The sequence below is a fragment of the Bubalus kerabau genome, chromosome 19 (assembly GCF_029407905.1).
Source record: "Bubalus kerabau isolate K-KA32 ecotype Philippines breed swamp buffalo chromosome 19, PCC_UOA_SB_1v2, whole genome shotgun sequence".
NCBI lineage: Eukaryota > Metazoa > Chordata > Mammalia > Artiodactyla > Bovidae > Bubalus > Bubalus kerabau.
The window spans coordinates 40,642,976-40,669,816 of NC_073642.1; the positions used below are offsets into that span (position 1 = coordinate 40,642,976).

General features: G+C 36.1%; 1 protein-coding gene across 1 annotated transcript in view; it reads right to left on the bottom strand.

Annotated features, from left to right (window-relative positions):
- PRKD1 (protein kinase D1) overlaps positions 1 to 26,841 on the bottom strand; it is a 348,924-nt gene that overhangs the window by 12,387 nt on the left and 309,696 nt on the right. The window contains exons 14-16 of the mRNA XM_055556386.1: positions 12,614 to 12,775; positions 11,958 to 12,056; positions 10,771 to 11,038 (exon numbers count right to left, since the gene is read on the bottom strand). Coding sequence (XP_055412361.1) covers positions 10,771 to 11,038; positions 11,958 to 12,056; positions 12,614 to 12,775 — 529 coding nt within the window. The remainder of the gene's footprint in view (positions 1 to 10,770; positions 11,039 to 11,957; positions 12,057 to 12,613; positions 12,776 to 26,841) is intronic.

The following is a 26,841-nucleotide window of genomic DNA, read 5'->3' on the forward strand; positions in this document are numbered from 1 at the left end:
TAAACAATATATATATACACTATGTAAAATTATATTATATAAACATACATGTATTTAAAAATGCAGTCTACTAAGCAGATATTATTTAAACCATTGTATACCTTTGGCTCAAAATTTTTAAGTTTCTTATTAGTGAACAAAAAGCAGACTGTTTTTAAAGAAAATTAAACACAAGTAATTCTAGAATATCTAATAGAGGTTGTTTAAAGTGTTAAAACCCAGCGGAAGTCCTGACCCACATCCTTTACTTTAGTTGATCAGTCATGATAGAATCTCGTTGTACCCAGTCAAGCATTTTTAAGTAGTTCACTGCCTTGTCCCCTTGTATCTCCTCCATGCTGTTACGTCTGACAGTGGTGCTAATATGTTGACAAATCAATCTATTCATTAATATTCAGCAGGCTTGCTGGATCTGCAAGCCTCATAAACTGTTACAAACACAGTTTAATTTTTAAATGACAATTGTCTTTCTTTTGTTTCTCATACCATTGGATTTCTCGGTCTCATCTACCCGAGGCTTATTTTCAATGGGGTTATTTTTTGTTTTGAACAATATGTAGTGAAAGAGGGACCTACAGCTGGTTCCTTTTCATGGCAAAGTGCTACTTCCAACTTAAGTGCTTAGCGTTCTGGAACGCTGTTGGATTTTGAAAACATACCATGTGGTAATGGGGCTAGGCTTTTATTTAGCTTTGCTTTGTGTTTGTACTGGCTGTATTTTTCATTTCCAATTTCTGGGGGAAAAACACACTTGTGAACAATTTTATTTGAATTTACCACACTGAATGGCAAAAAAAAAATGCTTTTAAAATAAAATTTAGATGCTTGGATAAATTTAGTGGTATATTATTATAGCCATTCTATGCCTTGGGATGCCATATATTCTGGACTGAACATAAATGTCAGCAGAGGACTGAGACCAAATGGAAGAATAAACTACAGCTGTGCTTATCAGGGGGAAGATGCAGAAGAAATATTACCATTGAGACTGTCAGATCACACAGTGGAAAAAACCTGTGTCACGGGTGCACCATCACAGGTTGATAATTTTGAACTAAAGACAAGTTATAGGATTAATGCAAGGACATTTTCTTTCTTTTCTTCCTTATCACATATGTCAAGGCTTTATGTCTGATCTTAATTCTTGATTACACCAACTAACCATGTGACTCTGAAGCTGAGCAGTGACAACACAGCAGGTGAGTTGAGAATAGGTGCTTCTTCAGGCTTCACCTGCAAGCACAGAAAATGATCCCTGTCTGCAGGGGTCGTGAGCTCGTTGTGAGACAATTTCCGAGGTTGCCTCTGTGTTGATTACTGCCTGCTTGCCTCCCTAATGGCATATAAAGGAATATCAAAACTCAGAAGGAAAAAAATAGTAATTTATCTGGTGATTGTCATGGTCTATTACTAACCTTCCTCAAATTTCCCGTGTGTCTCTAATTGAACACATCAATTCAATCTGATGATGGAAATGCATTTTTACTCTAACAGAGGCTTTCCTACCATTGCAGGTTTGTCATCATTCTCCTGGTAAGATGACTTGCACTGAGGCAAATTATATTTCACCTCATTAGCTATATAATCCACTTCACATGGTTACCAGTGTCACCTCGCTTCTTATTCTAAGCATATACTCAAGGGTAAACAAAGCTGTATAATAAAGTCATTTATAAAACAGAATAACTTAAATTGCATGTGTTAGGATCTTGACCAGCTGAAGGAATGCAGAAAGGAGTATTCATTTGACCTTCACACTTGCCTGATAGCCCAGGTGGTAAAGAATCCTCCTGCAATGCAGCAGACCCTGGTTCGATTCCTGGGTTGGGAAGATCCGCCGGCGAAGGGATAGGCTACCCTAGTATTCTTGGGCTTTTCTTGTGGCTCAGCTGGTAAAGAATCTGACTGCAATGTGGGAGACCTAGGTTTGATCCCTGAGTTGGGAAAATCTCCTGGAGAAGGGAAAGGCTACCCACTCCAGTACTCTGGCCTGGAGAATTCTATGGACTATATAGTCCATGGGGTAGCAAGGAGTCAGACACAAGTGACTGAGCACACACATACACATAAGTACCATGAAGTTAGACATGCATGGTCTAAAGGTTTTCTAAAATTTAAAACTAATAAACAATATATGGAACAATTTATATATAACTATTATGAATTATATGATTACATCTCATGCCCCCTATAGCCTATAACTTATAAACCTACATTCTGTAGCATCAAATTTCTACACCTATGTCCACTCAAAAGAAAATTTTCAAGTGTTAAAAGGATTCTCTTTCCCTATATTTCTTTCATTGCTCAAAATCTTGACACACGTTAGTTTCTTCTTCATCACACATAACTATTGTACAACTTTTTGCATTTCCTGGGGTGTTTTTTCTCCTTTAGTCTTGACAGTGGAAGTTTATCAAGAAGCTTTTCCTTACTAATTTTTCTTACTATTATCATGGAAGTTTATGTTGAAATACATTCAACATTTGGAACAAATTATATATCCTGATATTAAATATCGGATAAAGAAAATGACGTGAATACAAAAAGTTACAAATGAGAGAAACTTTTAATTTATCTAAATTTGAACATTAGAAACCTACTAAACATTTTTTAGAGTGCTGTCAGCCGTTATGTCTTTTAGGAGATCTGAGCAGTGTTTTAGAAAGTGTGTTTCATGGGCTTCTTTCATTCTCAGAGCAAGATGGCAGTTTATGGGGGTGCAGTCTGGGAATCTTCATTATTAGCCAGCTCCTCTTGACATGCCAAACTTAAAATATGTCTGCTATAGACTCAGAACTAGACAGTTACAGGTAGTTTAAAATGAGCCATCATCAAGGAGGTTCTTTGGCAAAATTATTAGTAAACCCCTACCTTGCCTACTTGCGAATATTCCTATTTTTCTGACTATTAGCTAGTTTTTCCATTTCCTGATTCTAAGCTCTATATCCTTGGTCCCTATTTCTTATTGCAAGTGTTGCTTATAATTTTCTGGGTTTCTTTTCGGCAGTATCCACCCAAGTCACTCTTATTATGCACCAGATATGACAAACAGGGAGGATAGCCCGGCCTAACTCTTGCTCCTGTGGCAATGCTAAAAATGCAATGAAAGAATGGCATATGGGTACATGATCAAGTAAGGTGCTGCTGCTGCTAAGTTGCTTCAGTTGTGTCCGACTCTGCACGACCCCATAGTAAGGTGCAATCCTTTTTAAATTCATCTGATTACTGATGCTGAAGCTCAGGCGCCAATATTTTGGTCACCTGATGTGAATAGCCAACTCATTGACAAAGACCCTGATGCTGGGAATGACTGAAGGCAAAAGGAGAAGAGGGAGGCAAAGGATGGCTAGCATCATCAATTCAACAGACATGAACTAGGGCGAACTCCAGGAGACAGTGAAGGACAGGGAGGCCTGGTGTGTTGCAGTCCATGGGGTCGCAAAGATTTGGACATGACAACGATTGGACAACAAAAACAATTTTAAAAATGTGTAAGTGATAATGGGCTGCCCTTTCCATAAGACAAAGTAAATTTGCTAACCAAGCAACTACTTTAAAATAGGTGCAGAGTCCTTTCAAGGAACTGAGAAAGGTCATAGCCTCTATGTGCTGAGGACTAAGCTTAACCTAGTACAAGATTAAAGCTGGAGGTGAGAATGAGGCTATGTCTACTTACTGACAAGTGGTATTGGATAAGCTTCCCAACTGGTGCAGTGATAAAGAATCTGCATGCCTATACAGGAGGTGCAAGAAACATGGGTTCTGTCCCTGGGTTGGGAAAATTCCCTGAGTAGGAAACGGCAACCCAGTCCAGTATTCTTGCCTGGAAAATCCCATGGACAGAGGAGCCTGGCGCGCTACCGTCCATGGGGCTGCAAAGAGTTGGACACAACTGAGCGTACAGTAAAGGTCAAATGCTCACAACGATGAAAGTGCAGCTCACAACACCGCCCTAAAAGGAACAGAAATGTTCTTGAACTCTGCTCTTTCCATGATTACCTGAAGTCTCCTCCTGTGCAATAATCTGTAATCATATGATTCATTCTGGAGTGTTTTATTGTATACATGCATTCTTTTGTGTGTAAATTTATTTATTTATTTCAATTGGAGGCTAATTACTTTACAATATTGTAGTGGTTTTTGCCATACATTGACATGAATCAGCCATGGGTGCTCATGTGTCCCCCATCCTGAACCCCCCTCCCACCTTCCTCCCCATCCCATCCCTCAGGGTCATCCCAGTGCACTGGCCCTGAGCACCCTGTCTCAGGCATTGAACCTGGACTGGCGATCTATTTCACATACAGTAGTATACATGTTTCAATGCTATTCTCTCAAATCATCCCACCCTCGCCTTCTCCCAAGAGTCCAGAAGTCTGTTCTTTACATCTGTGTCTCTTTTGCTGTCTCGCATATAGGGTCATCGTTACCATCTTTCTAAATTCCATATATATACATTCTTATTTAGTTATATTTATATGGAAGTGAAAGTGTTACGTCATTCAGTTGTGCCTGACTCTTTGCATCCCTGTGGACTGTAACCCACCAGGCTCCTCTGTCATGAAATTCTCCAGCCAAGAATACTAGAGTGGGTTGCCCTTTCCTTTTCCAGGGGATCTTCCTGACCCAGAGATGGAACCCAGGTCTCTCACCTTGCAGACAGATTCTTTACCATATGAGCCACAAGTAGTTGACTACATTTGTTTAGCTATATATAATTTTTATAAGTATTTGGTTATATATATAACTGTAATTAAATATATGTGTTTAGTTACATGTGTAATTATATATGTATGTGCATAAACAAATAAATACATATATATGTGCATATACACAGATCGATTGATCATGTAAAGTGATTGAAATAGACAGTGTTCGATACATTTAAGGTAATCTAGTTATGTCAATCACTCTGCTAACTACTTGCCAGTGCAATTTCATTTAATAATTAACCTAGTGAATTAGGAACTTGTATCACCATATTTCAAACAAGAAAACTGAGACCTGAGAGAGTAAGTAACTTAGATGAGGTCACCAAGATGCTGAGTGGGAGAGTTCTCAATTCAGATCTTTGTCACTACAGGATCGCTTTTCCCTGTCTTTTTAGACATTAGTAAAAATTATGTTGCTATATTAGCTCTAAGCTAGGGAAAGCATACTAAGATTTTAATGTGACAGCATGGCTACATCTATTAGAAGGATAATCAAGTAGCTATAAATGCAGTGGGCAAGAGCATCTAGCTTGGAGCAGGCTGATAGGATCTGCAACCTAGCCCACTAAGGGAAGCCACTTAACCCTCTATGTCCACACTGCCTCATCTTTAAAATGAAAACAATTATAGTATCTACTCAAAGGTTTGGGACAACTGAGTTCATATATGTAAAGTGTGTTAAGCAGTGCTTGGCTACAAGGCAAATGTTACAGAAGATCAGTGATCTTTTTCTTTCAAAATTTAATTAATTTTACTATCACCAATTTATCTGTAATATTTGCTGTGTTAGGTTTTCCTCAAAAAATTGTTTTTCTTAGTTTTCAAAGCACACTTTAATTTGCACAAAAAATCTATTTTTATAGTGGACGCCTGTTAATGCTTTTGTGTTTGTTTTCAGCCTAGTATCTTTTCACTGCAGGAACTACCTCTCTCCAACCTGGAGGGGCTCTCCATCATCCACAGGGCCAATCAGAGCCTGGCTCCTGCGGTGACAATGCGATTGTTCCCAGGGTATTACGGGATTAAGCACAGCCAATCAGTGCCCCTTTCAGAGAATCTACAGCTACTGAGATAATTATGCTTCCATTCTGAGTCATATACAATGGGTAGCATGTTAGCCTGGAGCTGCTGGGAGATCACTGTGCACCACATGAAAAGTCTACCTGAGAAGGAAGACACCGTAAGGTAAAGCAGAGTGAGAGATGGAGAAATGTGTCACTTGAACCACAGGTTCCAGATGAATGGGGCTCACCTTCTGGACCTACCCAGTGTGTGAGTCAATAAATTATCTAAGTTAGTGAGAGATAAGTTTATACTATTTGCACACAAATCCTGATTAATTCACTGATATGTTATTGGTAAGAATATCTCTATAATGCTGGTACTCAGCTTATTATAATAGCATAAATAATTAATGAGTTTAAAATATTCCTTGAAATTGAAAGTGTTAGTCGCTCAGTTGCATCTGGCTCTTTACAACTCCATGTACTGTATCCTGCTAAGCTCTTCTGTCCAAGGAATTCTCCAGACAGAATGCTGGAGTGAGTTGCCATTCTCTTCTCCAGGGGATCCTCCTGACCCAGGGATCGAACCTAGGTCTCTTGCACTGCAGGCAGATTCTTTACTGTCTGAGCCACAAGGGAATGCCTATAGGTTCTTAAATATCAAGACATTAGAAATAAGCACCCTTTGCTGTGCAAAACTGTGAGCTATAAAGAATGGAAATAGGGACTTCCCTAGCAGTACAGCGGTTAAGAATCCGCCTTCCAATACAGGGAACGCAGTTCAATCCCTGGTCGGAGAACTAAAACATCACATGCCGCAGGTAACTAAGCCCGCCAGTGTCACAGAGACCCAGTGCAGCCAAAATAAAAGTAAATAAATAGAAACCAATTGTCTAAGAAAAAAAAAAAAAAAGACAACAACCAATGACTTCAAGTCCAAGCCCGACCACTCTGTGACCTTAGGCAAGTCATTTAACCTTTTTAGTTTCTCATAAATACAGAGACTAAAACAAAATGCTTATTAGAGGGCTGCTGTGAGGATCAAATAGCACAATGAGAGCTCAAACACACCAATATATAGTACTATATTGTATTGAGTCCATGTCTATATCAACAGAGAAAAAAGCATGATAAAGGAATTTTCTCATTCTGACACATCTATGTATGCTGCAAAGACCTTACAACTTTCTTCTATCTTTTGCTTTTTCATGCCAAGAAATAAAAAGTACAACTAACAGTATGACTGAAGAACACTTGGGAATTGCACACAGAAGTCTGCATATAATTTCTAAAATTATACAATCAATTCTTGGTTACCCGCCAGAGCAACTGCGTAGCTTACTGTTCTGCTATCCTTTTCCTAGATCCAAGTCCTTGGCTCACCCCACACCTGCATTCTATAAATGCCTTTCACATCCTTTATCTCTTTCAGTCTCTATTACAACTTCATTACATGGGCAGGAATCATTACTCTGTTTTACAGATGAGAAACTGAAACTCAAAGAGGTAAGTGATAGCTAATTAGAATGGCAGGAAGTACAACATCTCAAACTACTTCACTGCTGATCCTTACCTCTGATTTATTAGAGTCACTGAGGTGCCTAGATTTTTACTTCCTTGATTTTGGATTTTTGCTGGTTCTGGTGTGGTTTACAGTATATTGTAATATCAGCTGTGACCACTCTTTGCCAGATCCTAGTTTGCTTGTGTACTCATCAGATCCTACATGCTTAATATTATTTGGTACTGGCCCTGTGATAATACCTAATCTGGAAAGTATTTGTTCCCAACAAGATAATGGAATAGAATCTAAGCCAATAATTACTTTTGTAACACTTCAGTTAATATTATGACATAATTTGGCCAGCTTTTCTTTATATTCAATATTACTTCTGGTTGTATACCAGCAGGTAGATAACTCATTTGCTGTCAGGGCTTCTGTTAGCAAACAGTACAACTCCTGTGCCTCAAATGCGGAAATGAGCTGGAAAAAGACGCTGAGAAGAAAGGACAATAAATGTGCAAACTGATACTTGAGTCATTTACAAGAACAAGATTCTACATGAGCTGCTTACCATATCATTTTGAGTGGCAGGAAATTTTTAGTGCTTAGACATTTCTATAGCCAAGTAAAATGTATTCTTTCTGGTCAAATATAAATGCTTCTTGAATTAGCCCATGTAATTCTCTTTTGTGCAATGCTGTATCTCTTCATTCTTTACTGACTGGCCTAAGTTCCATCTCCTCTGAAAATTCAATTCTGACTAGTCAAGTCCATAGTGATTCCTTCTCCTCTGAACTTGGAGACCCTGATTTTATACCAAGCTAACAATTCAAGAAAATATATTATCATTTTCCCAAGTTCATATAACTCATCTCCCCTACAAACTTTCACGTTGTTTGAAAGATATTTTATGTTTTGTCTTTTACTTTCACATTACTTACACATGTATATTGTAGTTTCCCAGCAAAAGTTCCTTGAGCTGTTGATATCCATTCTTTTGCTTTCTAATACAAGTGATAATTGAACATTTACAGCCTATAGCTAAGACGATTACATCCACATAGAAGGCCAGCATATTTACATGATACCAGAGACCAGGCATGATTTGTTCCACTTCTTCAAGCAAAGTACTCTACTACTCCAAGGAAAAAAAACATTTTAATGTGAAGGCTATTTTCCTAATTTTCCAAATGTTCCTGCAGAACAGGAAAATGTCCGATTGGCTGTAGAGATATTTCACATTTGCGCTGCGGTTAACAACATCGAGTTATTTTTACTGGATTTCTAGATTACAGGTATCAAACATAATGCTAACTGCATTTAAAGGTGATGTTCCCCGGCAAGTTCAGGTCACAAGGTTATTTGACAATTCCCTCTTTTCTGCCTCCTGGACAGGAAAAAGAATTACACTTCCCTTTTTGCCTCGGTTGACTTATCCTAAATATACTTCATTAGTCTTTCAGCTACGTGGTAGTTCTTTTGAAGGTCAAAGATTCCATTAAGATATATCCACCTAGCTATAATTTCAGCTAATTAGACAATGTTAGTCAAAGTCAAAACTACAGTGAGGTACCAGTCGGAATGGTCATCATCAAAAAGTCTATAAATAATAAATGCTGGAGACGATATGGAGAAAGGGGAACCCTCCTACACTGTGGTGGGAATGTAAATTGGTGTGGCCACTGTGGAGAGCATTATGGAGGTTCCTCAAAAAACTAAAAACAGAGTTGCCATATGATCCAGCAACCTACTCCTGTGTATATACCCAGACAAAACTATTATTCAAGAAGATATATGCACCCCTATGTTAAGAGCAGCACTATTTACAATAGCCAAGACGTGGAAGCAACCTAAATGTCCATCAACAGATAAATGGATAAAGAAGATAAGTATATATACAATGGAATATTACTCAGCCATCAAAAAGAATGCAATAATGCCTCTTATAGAAACATGGACAGACACAGAAATTATCACACTAAGTGAAGTAAGTCAGAGAAAGACAAATACCATATGATGATCACTTATATGTGGAATCTAAAACATGATAGAAATCAACATATCTGTGAAACAATAACAGACTCACAGATATAGAGAACAGAACTGTGGTTGCCAAGGTGGAGGGAAAGTAGGGGAAGGAAGGAATGGGAGTTTGGCACTATGAGAGGCAAACTATTATATATACAATGGATAAACAGGGTCCTACTGTGTAGCTCAGAGAGCTATATTCAATATCCTGTGACAATTATAATGGAAAATAATATGAAAAAATATATATATGAAAGTGAGTCACTCTACTACATAGAAGAAATTAACATAACATTGTAAATCAACTATCTTTCAATAAAATTTAAAGAAAGTTGCAGCCAATAGTAACTCAAAGCTTTGATAATGGATGGACTGTGCCATTTACAATGAACAATAGCCTAAGAACTAATTATCCAGGCAGTTTATACATGCTCCTTTACAATTTCTATACCACCATGTGTAATAACAGGTATCAAGCAGATATTTATCTATGAATGTATTTGCCTTTTCAAGTGGTTAAAAAGTCTCAACAAACGTAGAACTAGATGTTGCCTGAAAACTAAAAAGGAAGCACGACTAAGGGTTAAAGAATGGATGCTCAGACCATCTGAGCATAAATCCTGGCTCTGCCATTTACCAGCTTTGTGATTTTGGTGGGGGTTCACTCCTTTTGCCTCAATGTCCTTGCCTGAAATCTAGATATACTAGTAAAATCTATCTTAAGGATTTTCTGGGGTGAGAATTAGATAAACTCCAAAGCATGTTAATGAGGAACTCCTTTGTGAAGCATGCAGTGAGCCATTTTCTCTAGCCTGACTGGCCCCACCACTTCTTTTTAAACTATCTATCACTCTCCTCTTAAGAAGTAAATATTTATTAAGGAGAACTTAATTTTAAATAATGCAACACTGCCAAGGTAATCTACCCTAAAAAATCATCAGGATATATATAAGAAATTATACATGAAAGTTATCTAACATTGAATAAACAGAAATAATCTAAAGTATAACACTAGGGAAATGACTAAATAAAATATTATATACATGCTCTAAAGTCACATACAGGAAAATGGTATACAAAGAACTCGGTATACTAATATATGTAATGTGATAACTAAAATATCAGTATCATAAGGTTCTTGTGTCCACTGTAAGTTAAAAGTGCTTAAAACATAAATAGGCATATAGTAAATCAAAGATTACTGTTAGTAAAGATCAAGTATTTCCATTGTATCTATGTATAAATATTCATAAGTTCTTAGGAATTAACCAATGATGAACAGTTTCTCTTTATTTCATTTACCTCTTAATTTGTATTTCTTAATTTCTCTATATGTAAGTTTCACCAGTAGATATTTTTGTCTCCATTTCCTTTACTTCTCAACCCACCTCAATCAATTTGTGCCCCTACTCTGGTGGGCAATTTGCCATGAGCATTTATCAATTTAAATTTCATGACTGAATTAATAATGTAACACTTAATGAGGAAATCATTATCACTTCTGAATAGGAGATATTACCTTCGTGAGAGATTTCCTTCCAAGGATTCGGTGGATACATGAAAGCTGCATTCTGGATTTGGTCGTGAATGTCCTCATCTTCATTAAATGGGAACGTGCCACTTAAGCTTACATATATGATGACCCCAACAGACCACATGTCTAGAGAGCGATTATAGCCCTTGTTCCTTAGAACTTCAGGAGCCAGGTAAGCTGGGGTACCCACCACTGACCTCCGGAAAGACTTCTCTCCAATGATCCGGGCAAAACCAAAATCACAAAGTTTCACCTGTTGATAATAATGGTTTGAAGATACAGTCAGGTCACTAATTTGTGTATCAGTCTGTGTCTTGGTCCACAACAGCTACAAAACAACTATAATACTTTATATATATTGTTTGGATTTCTCATGGTAGAACTAACAGCTATTTTCCATTTTATGTACTTGAGGATAGCAATTTATGAAAAGACACAAAAGTACATTTTTATTCATAAAAATATCATCTAAACATTTTCCCTTTCTCCTCCTAGAACTGAGACGAATGTGAAAATATGTATACATAAAAGTAGGTTATTCTGTTTTACAAGGCAGGAAAACATCATGCAAAGTGATGGATTTAACTTAAGGACTTATTATAAGTAAAGGCTGAAGGATAAGCACATGCCATCATCCACAATATCCTCAAAATTAGCTCTGCATGGAAAGGTAGCCAGGATCTGAGGGCATCATGGAAGCAACACAGAACAGCCACCTTGGTCAGGTCACTTCAGACACGAGGGTATCTGGAAAGAGATCAGTTGTTTTGCATTCTCTGAGTTGAGGAAAAGAAGAAACTTCTGTCTTCATCCCTGGGAACAACACTGAACTGCAATACCCTGCCTAACATTAGAGAGCTGGCAGCATCCCTGGGACTCTGAAGTTGTCTCCCTCTCAGGCCAGTGCTCCCAGCACTGACCTAGAGTTGCCGGTTCCCCGGATGTCCACACCACGGCAGCGGAAGCAGGATGAGAGGCCTGGTGTGCATTGTATTATAAAGGCAGGCTGAACCGAGATGCAGAGTGACAGAGGCGGTCCCCATAGTACAAGAAGGCAACAAATGGATGAAGACAGACAGGCAAGGTTCTGAGGAGAAAGGGTGACAGAATGCAGCAAGGGAGCCAGTGAGGCTCTCGGCTGCCTTTTTGCTGACAGAGGCTTTCATACTCGCCTGAGGGAAAGGATCAGCGGATGCTAGCAACACGTTTTCTGGTTTGAGGTCACAATGAACAATATTTTTAAAGTGTAGATGTCGCAAAGCCACAAGTATCTATAAAGGAGAAAATCATCAACATCAGCTTATTTTAATCTAAAAGGTTGGTTCAAAATGTTCTCTACTAGGACATAAATTTAGAGGGTCAAGAGAAAACTCAAAATGAACAGTGACATTTCTTTATGCTTCAGACCCTGAAATAAGCTAGCATGTTTCTAAGGAAACTTTATTGGAAAAAGTACTACATTATGGTAACCAGATGGCAACCGAAACAGGTAAAGATAAAAGAATTCAATAATATCTAACAGGCTACACATTCTTGAATATTTTCAAAGATTCAGGACTCAGCCACTGTGCATTTTAAAATTTCATGAGCAGTTTTAATACCTGGGCCTGCATATACATTATTCATTTGGTACTATCCTAAACCCTGACTACTACAGATATAAATTAGATAATAAAATAAGCCATTCCAACTTTTTTTTTTTTTTAGTGTAGTTCAGACTCTGGAGGTAGGGTCTAAACAACAGGCCTAGAAAGCTCTAGTTAAACAGTGATAACATCTGATATTAAATATTACCTTTTTTATTTCCTGACTCTAATTGATTTCTTACCTGAGTAATTAAAAACTTCGTTATGTGCTCTGGCAACCTGCCCTTTTCACTTGACAAGATCATCTCCAGCATGTCTCCATGGAGTTTTTCCATAACAACAAACACTCTTTCAGGCGTCTCAAACATACACTCCAAATTTACAACACCAGGGTGATGAAGGTTCTATTAAAGATAAATAAAGCACTTGAAGAAAATGAGTTTTTGATACTGTTTGGCAAGCTCACTGATTATACAAAACTGTTCAAGCTTAAAGCTATGGAGAAACCCAGACTTTAGATTTTTAACACCTCTAAATTCCACATGTGCTGCCTTATATTTTTGAAATTCTAATGTCTCCAAAAAATACATCTTGACTTTCTGTGCACAGTATTTTTTTTCTATGCTATAAATCAAAATTCCAGCACAGTGAATTGCTAATTAGGTTTTAATTAGAATATCATATTGAAAAATCTGTAGTTTCTTAGGATCATCTCCAATATTAAGCATACTGTCCTAAATAAGTTTACTAGGCCATCCGTACACACTTAGTAGAAATTTAATGTAGACAAGATGAAATACGTTCATGGAGTGCACCTGACTGCACTGATGAAGCACATTTAATCAAAACCTTTTGGAGCTGCTGCCGTGCTCTCGGAGGCTGCTCTCGTTTGCTACAAAAGCTCTTACACAAGAGTAAAGACCCCCATGAAAACAGCAAATATTATTGAGCCTCTGTTTTGTTCAGGACATCATGCTATGTGGTAGTGCTTCATGGTTCTCAAGCACTCAATAAATATTTCCACAATAAACTAATGGCCAATAATGATAGGCTGCATTTGGCTTGACATGTTAATTGTCACACATGTCAAGTAAAATTACTCTTAACATTAGATGGGCCCTTGTAATGATGCTTAACTCTGAATGTTGGTCTGGGGCCGTCAACAATAGCCTTTGATCATTTGACCTTTATTTTTTTTTTCCTGCACACAACAAAAAAATCCCAAAATTAAAAGAACTATTATATATTCCACTAATATTTCAATGAAAAATGGGGAAAAAACATTCATCTTGAATAAAAATTACTGAAAGAAAAAACATGGACTGACTTAAATGTGTTAACAGCTGAACACAGGGAAGAAAATAAATTCTTTATTCCAAGGGAAAAAATCTTAGTCAGCCATAAAATTAAATGCAAAATGAAACGTTCACGAATTATTGGAAACCTGAAATGGCTCGGTGTTCAGACCTCACGGACAGATGCTGGGTGGTGAGCAGAAGAGGGGACGTGAGTGAATCTGGAACTGTCACTGGCCTCCACGCTACTCCTCAGCGCAGAGAGCCTGGCACTGACTCAACACGGACATACGCTATGGTTAGCAGTAGCTCCCGTGATGAGAACCTGCCTCGCTGGGTGAGAACCCCATCCACTACTCTGCAATTCTGCTCTCTGCCTTAGACATCAGATGGGACTTTATTTTGTGCTTATTTAGTTTGCATTTTTCCAGAATGTTCTAGACCAAAAGTATAAAATGAATTAATGAGATTGTTTTCTGTCAACGATTTCCCCGTGGACTCTGAAGGACTGTATAAATGTCCTCTGATAGCTTCTTTATGTAAAGGTAAAGGAAAATTTGGCTATTTCTTGGTAAAGGACTTTGAATATACTTAGGTATATATTTTAGGAAATAAAATATATTCAATGAATTCATTGAATTAAAGGTCACCTGAACGCAACTGGTAAAAGAAATATGTCTTGGAAAAGTTTCAGCTCCTACATTCATTGCACTTGGTCCTTGATCTTTCACCAAAACCTTTACATTTTACAGGTCTGTTAAAGAATATATTGAATGGTAGCTGAAAAACCTTTCCAATAGCAAAATGACTTTATTTTTTCTGCATAGCTGATATGTAATAAGTTGATACTTCTTGAGTTCATTATGTATGGTTGAGACAAAGCCATCACAGATGCCTACTCAAAAGCTGTATGCTTTTGGACTCAATCAAATGACATAACTTGCTTTTACATTCAACAATAACAAAAGTAAGCAGAATATACAGAATCATGTCTTCATTAATAAAAATCTCTATCCTGATGAGAAGTTAATTTACTTAGACTAGAGAAGATATCTGAAGACTAAAGAGAGGGAAAAAAAATTGACGTTACTATTTTGTATCATGTATCATTCATATTGCCTTTTTAACACCTTAAGATCAACTCTAAGATGAGCTTTAACCAAAGTAGCTGATGTGACTTGTTCACAATTTTAACTTTTTATAGAAACTATAAAATAGCTTTTCAAAATTTTCCTTTAAAAGTCTAAAGTAAATTAATTAACTTAAAATGGTTTGATGATTATAACATTAACTATGGCACAGTTGTGTTCAGAAAGAACTTTTGTTAACTTCTCAGGCCTAGCTCATAGATTTGGATAACAAATTTCATGGCAGAGTAAGCTATTACAGGACTTTGTGGCCATCTGTTTGTTGCATTTAAGTAATCTAATTTTCAGGAAATGAAACATTTGGTCAAATATAGGAAAGAATAGTGTCCATTCACACATTACAGATTGATGACATATCCATGGGATGAATATGAGTTATTTTGAAGTCTGGGAGGAAATGCCATTTGGAGATCAAGACAAAAATTTTCTGACTCAAACTGCCTAGAGAGTTCTTATATAATTAATGGAAGCTAGTCATTAAAAGCAAAAGATTTTATAAAAGCAGTAATGCTTTATAAATAATATTTAAATTAAAAATTTTAGTTTATACATGTATTCTATTTTATATTACACATTTTAGATTTGCATTGAGGGTTATTTTACTTTACTCATAATCTTTAATTCTAATAGTGTTGCTTTATAGTAAACCCAACATTGTGAATTCATTCCAAACATCTAGCTGTGATAAATTAATGTCATGTTTTCCCCTTCTTCTACCTTCAGGATTATTATACTCAAACATATGAGAGGTAGGAAAGAGAAAAATTAGATTCAATGTATCTATTCAACAGATTCTTTAGGAGTCAGCCTTAATGTGGGAACTTCTGACTACTTTCCTATCAAACAACTAAGTGATTTAGGTCATACTGAGACCAAAAGGAAGAAAATTAAAAGTGAAGAATCCAGGATCTAAGTTCTAAATAAATAGCACACAGAGCAGACAGAATACACCAGCACGGTGTGGACAGTGGCAAGAATGGGGAACTGAGCAACAGCAACATGGCAATGACTGTTGATAGTCACTCCTGAACTGAAAGAACACACCATCTTATACATTTTCTAATTACAGTCTTTTAAAATGTATGCTTCACTTACTAACCCTAGAATTCACAATCACTTAATACCTTATGAAGGGGATACCTTGATAGTTGCTAAAAAGTCAGTGTAGAGAGGAGATAATTATAAGAAGACGTGTGAAAGATAATACCCAAATTAATCTGGTAAACTCAGCTATCTTGCCTAAATTTTCTCTTTAGTTTGATAACCAGAAATTTAAAGTGGAAGAAAAGAAAATTTCCTTTTGTCTTTCACCTAAAGGAAGTTATATTAAGTATGAAGCCCACACTTAACGCCTTCTACTTTGTCCTCTCCTATCTTCCTAGGTTGCTCTAATGATAAAGAACCCGCTTGCCAATGCAGCAGACTGAAGAAATGCAGGTTCAATCCCTGGGTCAGGAAGATCCCCTGGAGGAGGACATGGCAACTCACTCTAGTATTCTTGCCTGGAGAATCCCATGGACAGAGGAGCCTGGTGGGTTACAGTCCACAGGGTCACAGACAGTCGGACATGACTGAAGCAACTTAGCATGCAGAATGTACACATCTTCCCTCATGGGCTTCCCTGATGGCTCAATGGTAAAGAATCTGCCTGCCAATTTAGGAGACACGGGTTAGATCCCTGGTTCAGGAAGCTCCCCTGGAGAAGGAATGGCAACTCACTCCAGTATTCTTGCCTGAAGAAACACAAGGACGGAGGAGCCTGTGGGCTACAGTCCATGGAGTTGCAAAAGAGCTGGGCATGACTTAGTGACTAAACAACAACAACATCTTCCCTCATGCTGTATTTTTAAACTTCAATGATGACAGAGGTGCTTCTACTCGGATGTCAACAGGTGAGGGCTGTGTTACTCCACATGACAGCCCTCCTGATTTAACATGGGGTGGGGATCATTTGGTTGTTGCATGCAAATGTGTCCTTATTTCATGATTGGTTGACTAAAGCCTACAATTTATGAACAGTTTCATACTCTAGAACTTATTTTTTAGGAGGTAACATTTTGGGAATGCACATTGATAATAACTCAGAACCAATAAAGCTAACATATAATGTCAGAGGAATAAATGCACCAATATTACTTCAGTAAGACCAGATGTAACAATCCACCCTCCTGTGAATCACTGGGTGACATTTACATCAATGGAGTCACAATCAAATTTAACCTATTAGACTCTGTGAACTCAGAAATGATCTGATCATTCCCGGTAAAACTGTTTGCATATACCATCCATCAGAATTTGCAATGTAATATTATATTTTTGTGTGGCATTAATTAGCTCAGATTGACCCTGGTTTAAATAGTTCAAAATTTTGTGGAAGAAATAAGCTGAAGCATCTCCACTGTCTGTTAACACAATATATATATATATTGTGTCCAGATATCAAGAAGGGGAGTCAGCTTTTAGATGGCTAGCTTAACAATACACAATTTACCATTATTTTTTCCATCTTAAGTTAGCTACAAGTTCTGTGCATCCTATTAAGTAACACTGGCCTGAGAAAAAATTTTTAAAGAATCAGTTCAATATTTGCATAGAAGAAAAAAAAATCAGGTCAGGCCTGATATATAATTCCTGTATTCACATATATCCATAAACCTATCTACAACCCTCTCTATCATTCTGAACTTAATCTTTTCTGGAACAGATTTAATCTAGCTTTAGATTTCAAGGCCATGCAGACACATGATAAATAGAATGAGTTCTCTCCTTTCCTTATAAAAGGAGAAGAGACTGAATGCAGAGAGAGAGGAGTATGCAAAAAACACACTTACAAAACCCTCCCATCACCTCTCATGTTTCTAGCCTTTTCACCAGGTAGAATTAACATAAAAAATATGTGCTATTTTCTACTCATCACCAGGAATCGTTTAGGGCGTACGAATGGGAAATCTAAAAAGTGAAATCTAGATTCCTAAACCCACCACGTGGACTCATACACTGAGGTTCCACTGGCACTGTCCGTATATGACTGAAGTTGTTACTATAATTTTGGAGAGTTGAGGGAGTGACTTCTACCAAATGAAAGGCCCTTACACAGCAAGAATACTGTACACATCCAGGCATCTACCCCCAAACCCCTGACCAAGGCCAGAGTTTCAAGCTGAATTTAGGCAAAAGGATCCAATATTTGAGAATAAGGCTTAAAAGACAAAAAAAATCAGTAACTGGTTGTTACTTTAAAGAAAAAAAAAAAATCAGTGTTAGTAAACATTCCACCCATAAAGTGTGACCCTCTTTCCTCCATGCCATTACTCAGCTTGTGTTTAGTGAAAAGGCATGAATTAAAAGAATGGCATGTTAAAACAAGGAAGTTGAAATTTGTAGATCAAGATGTGTTTACTGAACATAAAGGTTAAAAATTGGATCAAATAGCTCGAATTTTTTTTTTTTTCTATTTGCTACAAATGCATGGCAATAGACACACATTGGAACACTTTTTTATTTTCTGCTAACCTACCTGGAAACATGAACACATGAATCCAATCTCATCCCAATGTTAGATTTAAAGTATAACTTTTAACAAAGTGTATCACTGTAACCCAATTACTCTACTTAAGAGGTCACCACTCCAGAAAGCATAACATTCTATTATGAGGTTAAATGACCTGTACAGACACAGAATCTGTCTGAAGTCTTAACTACTGGATACTGGGAACTGGAGTGAGCATACCAGGTGTACTGGAGAGGGTCAGAGGACAGAACGTCATGTGCAAAAAAGTCAGATTGTGTTATCTTACATTGTATAAGGATTTTGTGGCCCTTAGATGGCATACTATCAAAATTGAACAGGTTTTTAATTATGGGGCATCTCAGAATCTTTAAGCGAAAGACTATTCACTTCCAAGATGTAGATGACCTGGATGTAGTATGCAGTATTTTCTAAGCTTTCTTTTTGAGCACATCTTAATCCTCACCTTCTTCCATGAAGGAACTCAGAAGACATGATCTTCCAAAAATAGGTTGGGGAACATTGATTTAAAAAAAACACTTTAGGGACTTCCCTGGTGGTCCAGAAGCTGACTCTGCATTCTCAATGCAGGGGAACTAGATCCCATATGCCCAACTAAGAGAACGCATGCGGCAACTAAAGATCCTGCATGCCATGATGAAGACCTAAGATCCTGTGTGCCAAAAATAAACCAAATAAGCAATAAATAAAATAGACCTGGTTCAGCCAAATAAATAAACAAAAATAAATATTAAAACATTAAAAACACTTTACATATTATTTAATTCAACCCCCATAAAACATTCCTGTGAAGCAAGCACAATGAGTCAGATGAATTCTAATCCATAATTAAGGAAACCAAGATTAAAAGAAACTTATGAAAAAACTGAAAAGCTCTGACTGGATCCTGGCTATCTGACACTAAGTTCTCATTATGACTAAATTGTTATGGAACACAATATCTAGTCAGAAAATTTTTCAAGTTTGTTTTCTTTTTATTATAATAGATTTTTAAAAGTTTTTTCTTCTATTTTAGACACATATATACATAATTTACAGACTTAATTGGAGCATTTAGAAGATAACAAGATTACTTTAGAGTTGTAAAACATGTCTTCAAAAGAAACAATTTCATGAAAATTGTTCACGTGGTAATATAAAAAAGAAAAAATATTGGAAGAAATATGAACATATAAGGTGAAACAACAGAAGTATAAACTTTTTATTAAACATAAAAGATAAAGTACTCACTTTTTGAATATTTTTCTCCTGAGAAAGAAAAGTTGACTCCTTCATGCTTTAAATAATATCACCAGTTTCTGCAAATTTTCATTTTCCCACTCATACTTAGCAATATTATTCTCTGGTTTCCTGTTATGATTATCTCTTTCCACCTACTCTTGATCATCTTTTTAGACTAAGAGAACAAAGCCAGGTATTTACAAGATATATATTTAATCTTGTTCTGTGAAGATAAATTACCATGTTTTGTAGTCAAACAGGAATGAAGGTAAAGTATACTTTATTATCTTACTGGCATGCCCTGCAATTCTATACCACTCTGTTTCCTTCAGCTGTGGCAATATAATTTGCTCAACAAATATTTACTGAGTGTTTACTAGGGGCCAGGCATATGTTAATATATTTTCAGCTGTACCCCAGGTTTTGAGTCAACCGTGCTCTTTGTTAACACTAAATTATATGTCTCTATGTTCTGTATTTAAGAAATTCAATATCAAGTTATTTGAAATCATTCCTAGGAGCTAGACAAGTGGTTTCAATACTATTAATAGTAAGATAAGTATGGAATCTTTACTATATGCCAGGCACTAAGAATTTCAACAAATTATCATACTCAATTCTTATAACATCTATACAAAGTTTTATGGATAAGGAAATTGAGAATCAGAGAACCTAAGTAACTTATCCAAGCTCCTGAGACTCTCAAGCCTGATGTGAGAACCCTGGCAGTCTAAGCCCAGAACCTATGCTCTTTAAACATTATGTTATTACCTTAGTATTTTCCTTGGACTCAAGCCCATTTAGAACCAGTGCTGCCCGTTCTAACTAGTACGCATCAGGGGCTATGCTACTTAAGCCCCCTCATCTTACTCTCACAACCCATCTGAGCATGTTCTCTGGATTTCTGAACGCTGCCTCATCAGTCTTCTCACCACAGTGTCCCCTAAACCTGTTATGACATCCACATTGACAATTTGGATTCCTTACCTTCCTGACTGATAAAATGTCTTCCCTATAGCTTAATCTGTTTTTAAGCTGGTGTACCACCCCACCCCCACCCCAGTGTTGTTCTCTGTTACCGATTCCACTCCTGATCTTGAAGATTCATTGCCTTTAAAGGCATCACTCTGACTTACTGTCTGGTTTCTTTCACACCCAATGCCCAACCTTCCTCCCAGGGCTAAGCTTTAGAGGTAGCTGTAACATCTGGAACAATGGGCAGCCCATCTACACTCTTCCTTTTCATAAAATATCATAGTTTTCTAAATGGAGCCTAAAATTTAATTACTTATTTATACAGAATGGGGGCGTTCTGACTGTTAAAACTAGCTTTGATTATTATAACTAGTAGAGCCTCCAAAAAAGTTTTCTTGTTTTTTAAACTTTTTTCTCTATATCATCCCTCAATATTGATCTGATTGTAATAATTTTTTGAAAATATTTCAATAATTCACAATCACCCAAGCATAATAAAATCCAGTTGACTTGGCACGATATCTATGGTTCTTCATGAACTCTCACAAAAACCATTTCCTAGCCTTACCTAAGTGTACTCTGTCCTTTCACAGAAGTCTCTAAACTAAGGGAGGCAAACCCTTGGGGAAATGGAAAATTAAGAGATATGTGAGCAGAGGGATAGTGTTAAGGAAAATCTGCTTTGTTTATATTTGTACCCCTATGACCTGGCATATGGGAAGTGCTCAGTAATTACACTTTGAATGAATGAATCTTAATCCATAAATAATTTTCTAATACAGATCTATTTGAGAAAATCTCCATGCTCTTCAAATTCTCAATTCCCAAGTTGCCTTTCACAATATTTTTCCCCCATTTTTCAAAAGGAAGGTATGTTTCTTATACATTCCAAACACTACTAAGGTACCTCGCCATGGGGAAGAAAATTGTCTAGGAAAAAAATAAAGGGAAATTATGAAATATTGTGTTGGTATGAACGGAATAACTCTAATAACTTGGAACTCAATTCTTTGGCAACTTAGCTTCTTATGCATGCTTTCACCAAAACCAGAGAAGGATTTAATGGATCTATTAACAGAATTAAAAGAGGATGAATTTCTGAAGATAAATCACTTGGACTGTTTCTATCTTATCTGGGGGGGTTGGCACTTACAACTTGGCTTCTACAATTTAACAAAAGGAATAAAACTGCTGAACTGTTTAATTTAAACAAAAAATAAAAATCACTTAAAAATTTATTAACTATATTAAAAAAATAAACCTCATTAAATAATGTGCTTTCAGTAACACTGCATTTTTTATGTTAACAAGCATAGATCAAACTTTACAGAATATTTATCTTGCTAGACAAAGGTTTTCCTAATAACTGTAATGATAAATGAATTCAGGAGAATGCTTTACACATTCAGTGTTATAATCAAGCAATTTAAAAACATACAATGATTTTTATTGTAAATAAATATGAAAGGGGAACCAATAAAAGACTTTAAAGTAAAAAAATATATAACATTGGAATATATTTCTGTGGTAAAAGTATAATGTAGTCAAAGAAAACAAAAATACTGTAAAATATGCTATTGCTTAAAAAGCCTATGCATGTATTTTTAAATGACTGTTTAAAGATATAAAATGTTTTTGATATTTAGATTGTAATGCATATATTTAAATGAGTTATACAACAGCTTTATTTTCAAATACCGGGATTTTCACTACAGTACAAAATTAAAATTCTTTGGACTTCTGACAAAATAGTTCTAGCTGTCAACTTAAAAATATACAAGCAGATACAAAGATTTTTAGAATTCTTTCTGAGAATTCTAAAAGTGTTTAGAATTTGAAGAATTTTTAGTATTATTTTTTCAAACCACATGAAGTGAATTGAAGCCACCCTTTTTAAATGATCTAATTTTCTACTTATATTTCATAGTGTATTTATTTTATTAAGGTGGTCCCTCAGCCTAATAACCCTTTCTAACATTTCTTTGGTCATCAAGAATCATGACCCTTTCAAGATTTCACCAATGCTATATTTTCCTTTGAAAATCTCCCTCATTCCAGTACCCTGACCTCTGCCATAACTCATGACTTCTTTCACTATGTTCTGTTTCCACAGCTATCCTGACTTGCAGTTACTTGTATCTGTCTGTCCAAATATATGATAAATATTCTAAAAGGTTTCATTCACTGTTATACAACCTAATAAATTGCTTTGTATCAAAAAAGGAAGGGCTTCAAGAGTACTGTTGAATGACTTAATATTTTTATTAATTGAAGGAAATTAATTGAAGTTCCTTCGAAACTGGAGAAATGATGGCAAAATGGACAAAATTAGAGAATAACTTGCGGGGAAAGATGTTAGGAATAATCATTCGGTTTTTGGTTAGTTGGTTTGGGTAAGACTGGCACAGCAAAATGGAGATGTCCTAACGTCAGAAATAGGAGACTGAAGTGTCTGTGAAAGAACAGAGCTCACAAGATAAATTAAGGAAATAACCTGAGAAACAATGACAGGTGTGTCTCTTAAAGTGGATGAGCTCACTCTGGAATGAGTCCCAGATTGGCATAAACCATTTAGATGAAGGGAAGAAGGTCAGTAAGAAGAACAGAGCTAGCAGGGAAGGTGAAGTGGGGCCTGATGAGGGCAGGGATGAAGTGAGAAGCGAGACTTAGAAAGGAGCAAATGATCAATGCTGTTGAAGCACTGAGGCTAGTCAAGTAGGGTAAAGACTAAAAAATAGCTAAAGAGTGATAGTTGGGCAGAGGTAGAAGACAGGAGTATGGCAAAAGTTCCTTACACTGTAAAAAGGCGTGGAAACCAAAGACAGATATTTATGAATAAGAATGGAAAGCAGCATAGAGCACAAATTTAAAGTATGTCAATATAAAATGTGCTGCAGCCATGAGAGATGGCCTAGACAAATCAAGAACACAGTTTGTTGTTGCTGTTCTTTTGTTTTAAAGTTATGAGATACTTTGATGGAAAGAAGAGTGCCTCGCAACAGAGAAATAAGAATGATGGTGGAATTTTAGGAGATAAGCAAAAGGCGATATACTTAATCTATGGCCTGTAAAATTCTTATATATCTTTTCCTACATTCTGTATTCAGCACCTTTAGTATTCCAAAATGCTTTAATATAATGTATCATAAACAGAAGCTCTAGTATTGTTCCTTAGAAAAATATAAGCTGATATTTAAGATAAGGACAAAATAGTATATCGATTAGAATTATATACATTCATTAGCATTGTCCTAAAGCTTTTGTGCATTGTGACATTATGTGAGAAAATAAAAATGAATTTAGACTGAACAAGCCTATGCTGATAACTTAAATTGTATTAAATATATCATGCCAGTATCACTTACTTTAGATTGTAAGTTTCTAAGCCTTCTAAGATTAATTGCATCTTCTTACAAAAGTCAGTTTTCTGTAATATCCCCAATAATCATAAACTATCTTTTTATCCCTATCTTGTTAACATGAATAGAAAAAAAAACAAAAATTTTACATTTACCTTTTTTAAAAATCAAGACACAACTTATAAAATCATACTATAAATAAGATTTCTTGGTAATTTTTGAATGAAGTTTAACATCTACATTAATTTATCATCCTTCTAAAATATAATAATAATAACAAAGCATTTAGAGATAATGAAAACAGCTATTTGAAATGATGTAAATCAGGGATAACTATGCCAAAAGATTCATACTTGCCTTAATTTTTCAACTGTTCAAAGATATCTAAAGAGTGTAGCACTCTAATGACTAAATCAGTCTCTTGAAAGCCTTCGCCCAGTAAAGAAGATGAATGAGAAAAAGAAAGGAGAAGCCTACTTTTTCACACATTCATTTTTACAACTTTGAAGTCCTCCACAAGCTAAGAAGGTTTTTTAATTAAAAAAAAAAAAAAAAACAAAAACAGAAAGAAATCAGAGTTCAACAACAACAAAAAAACTAACAGAACTACATTAGGAGAATATTCTCCCATCAGCCATTTCCAGCCCACTTGGTCCTCTCCGGACAATCTCAGAAGGAAGAACAAGATGGGGCAGAACTAGTCAGACTCCAGGTATAAGCATAAATGAGGAAACTAGCTTTCATAAGAGAGAGACCGTGGGCAGAGGATACCAAATGCTTCTGCGTATCACTCCAGAGGGAGAGGATTCTGCTCCTCAAGATTAGGAAAAGAAAACCTTCTGCACCATTCAGCTGATTTCAATCACGGTACTTTCTCCAAACATATCAGTTAGTGAGTCAGAATCCTCCCTGCATCTCTCTACTTATTACCATATTTTCTTTTCAGGTTTAATAGATGAATTACTTATTTTTATAAGAAATATAAACCAGGGCAGTGAGGGCTTTCAAAGAACTAACAATCCTTCTTAACTAACCAATTAACCATTACTGGCAAACAGAGTCCAGACATTTGCTTCCTGGTTGGATACTATGACTTCTTATGTGACAGGATGATGTCTCTGTACAGTTTTAATTCAACAAGCATTCATCCAACAAATATTTGCTAAACATCTAATGTTTGTCAGAACAATCTTTGGTGTTTGGGATATATCAGTATATATTTTGGGATATATATCAGTTATTTGATAATGTTGGCAAATAACAGCATCTGCCCTTCTGAAACATACATATTCTAGAGCAGGGATTGGGATTGGGGATGGGGAAAGAAACCCACAGCAAATATAATAAATAAAATTCTGTAATAGGCTAGAAAATGGTAAGTGCTATGGAAAAAGAGAATATAGATCAGACTAATTTCTGGTGAACAAGTTTGAAACGAATGCCAACTTCTGGTAAACTATGAACTCTCAAACCTCATATACATAAACCAAGCTTTAATAAGACTCCTTGTACAGGTTTTGTAATTAAAAATTCAACATTTGAGTATGTTGTAAACATCAGACTAAAAGTAAACCTGAAAATACAATTTAAAGACTCATGACAGGAAGGACTTGAGTGTCTTTGTCCCCACTGTATCCACTGAGCCAAGAACAGAGCTTAGCTCATGATATGTACTCAATAAATATGAGTTTGATGAAGGAAGTGAAGAATGATTGGGGACAATGGGGATGATTGATAACTGATGAGGATTCTTGAGATTTCAGGCCATAATATGTGAACTGTTCAGACTCTTTGTATGCTCAAGAGACAAAATCTGACTTTCAACCCAACCAAAGTCTTTATAGAAAATCACATTATAATGAAATTTTTGCCAAATGCATGTTTACTGCATCTGAGTTGTTGATTGTAGCTCCTCTTTTGCAAAGGAGATGGAGTCAGTTTATGGTATATTTTATTTTTCTACCTTACTACAGAGTCAGCAGCTGATAATGTGTTGTCATGCTCAGGAAAGCTAATTAAAAGGCTATACAGAGAGAATTTGATGTTCCTCTGCAGTTCAAATAAAAAGTAGAAAGGTACAACCATGTTAAATGAAACTCTTCTTATGTCCTGTAAAGAAGGAGAAATGTCTTATACTCATGCCAATTGTGGCAAGGCCCCAGAGGAGTCGGCCTTCTGGACATCAGGTGAGGTGGAGACTGAAGAGGGGGGTCCAAGTATGGAAAGGTGTCACTAAGTTGTCAGATGTGACAACTCAATGTTGTCAAGAATTTTTTGCAAAAGAATTTGAGTAGCAAGCACTAAACTATGCATGAATTGTCAGCTTAAGATCTGTGGTTATCTTCTTCCAAGAAGGCAGAGAACACTGTGGTAGTTCTTTGTGTTACATTAGTTGTCCAAAAGCACAAAAACACCATGTTTAGAACGTATAAGTCTCAGAAAAGTCTGTCATTTTTTAATATACAGCAACAATTATTTTGGTTGTCTGTACGCAAGAGATCCTTTAGGGCAGAAAATCATATCTTTTTCAACTTTTTTATTGTATAAACTCAATAAATGGCATTTATATGAAACAATAAATGAAGAAATGCAGTCTGTTTTGTTTTGCTAGCAATGCTCAGATGAAAATTATTTAATAAAACTATAAATCAGAAATTATGATCAGCTTGCATGACAAGTAGATAATTATGGGAGTTATATAAAAATGGGCATGTATCAAGGATCTAAACTGTCCAGACTGGACAGCTAGGTTGGCCACATTTAGTAAACAACTGCTCCATTTCCTTTTGATCTGCATAAAAAGTTTTAATGACTTAAAAAATTATGTATATCACATAATACTTATCATTAGCAAATTCTGGCTTTAAAAAGGGACTGGCTTAAAAAATGAGAAGAGTTAAGGAAGTCTCAATATTAAATAAAAGGCTTACAGTGAGACACAAA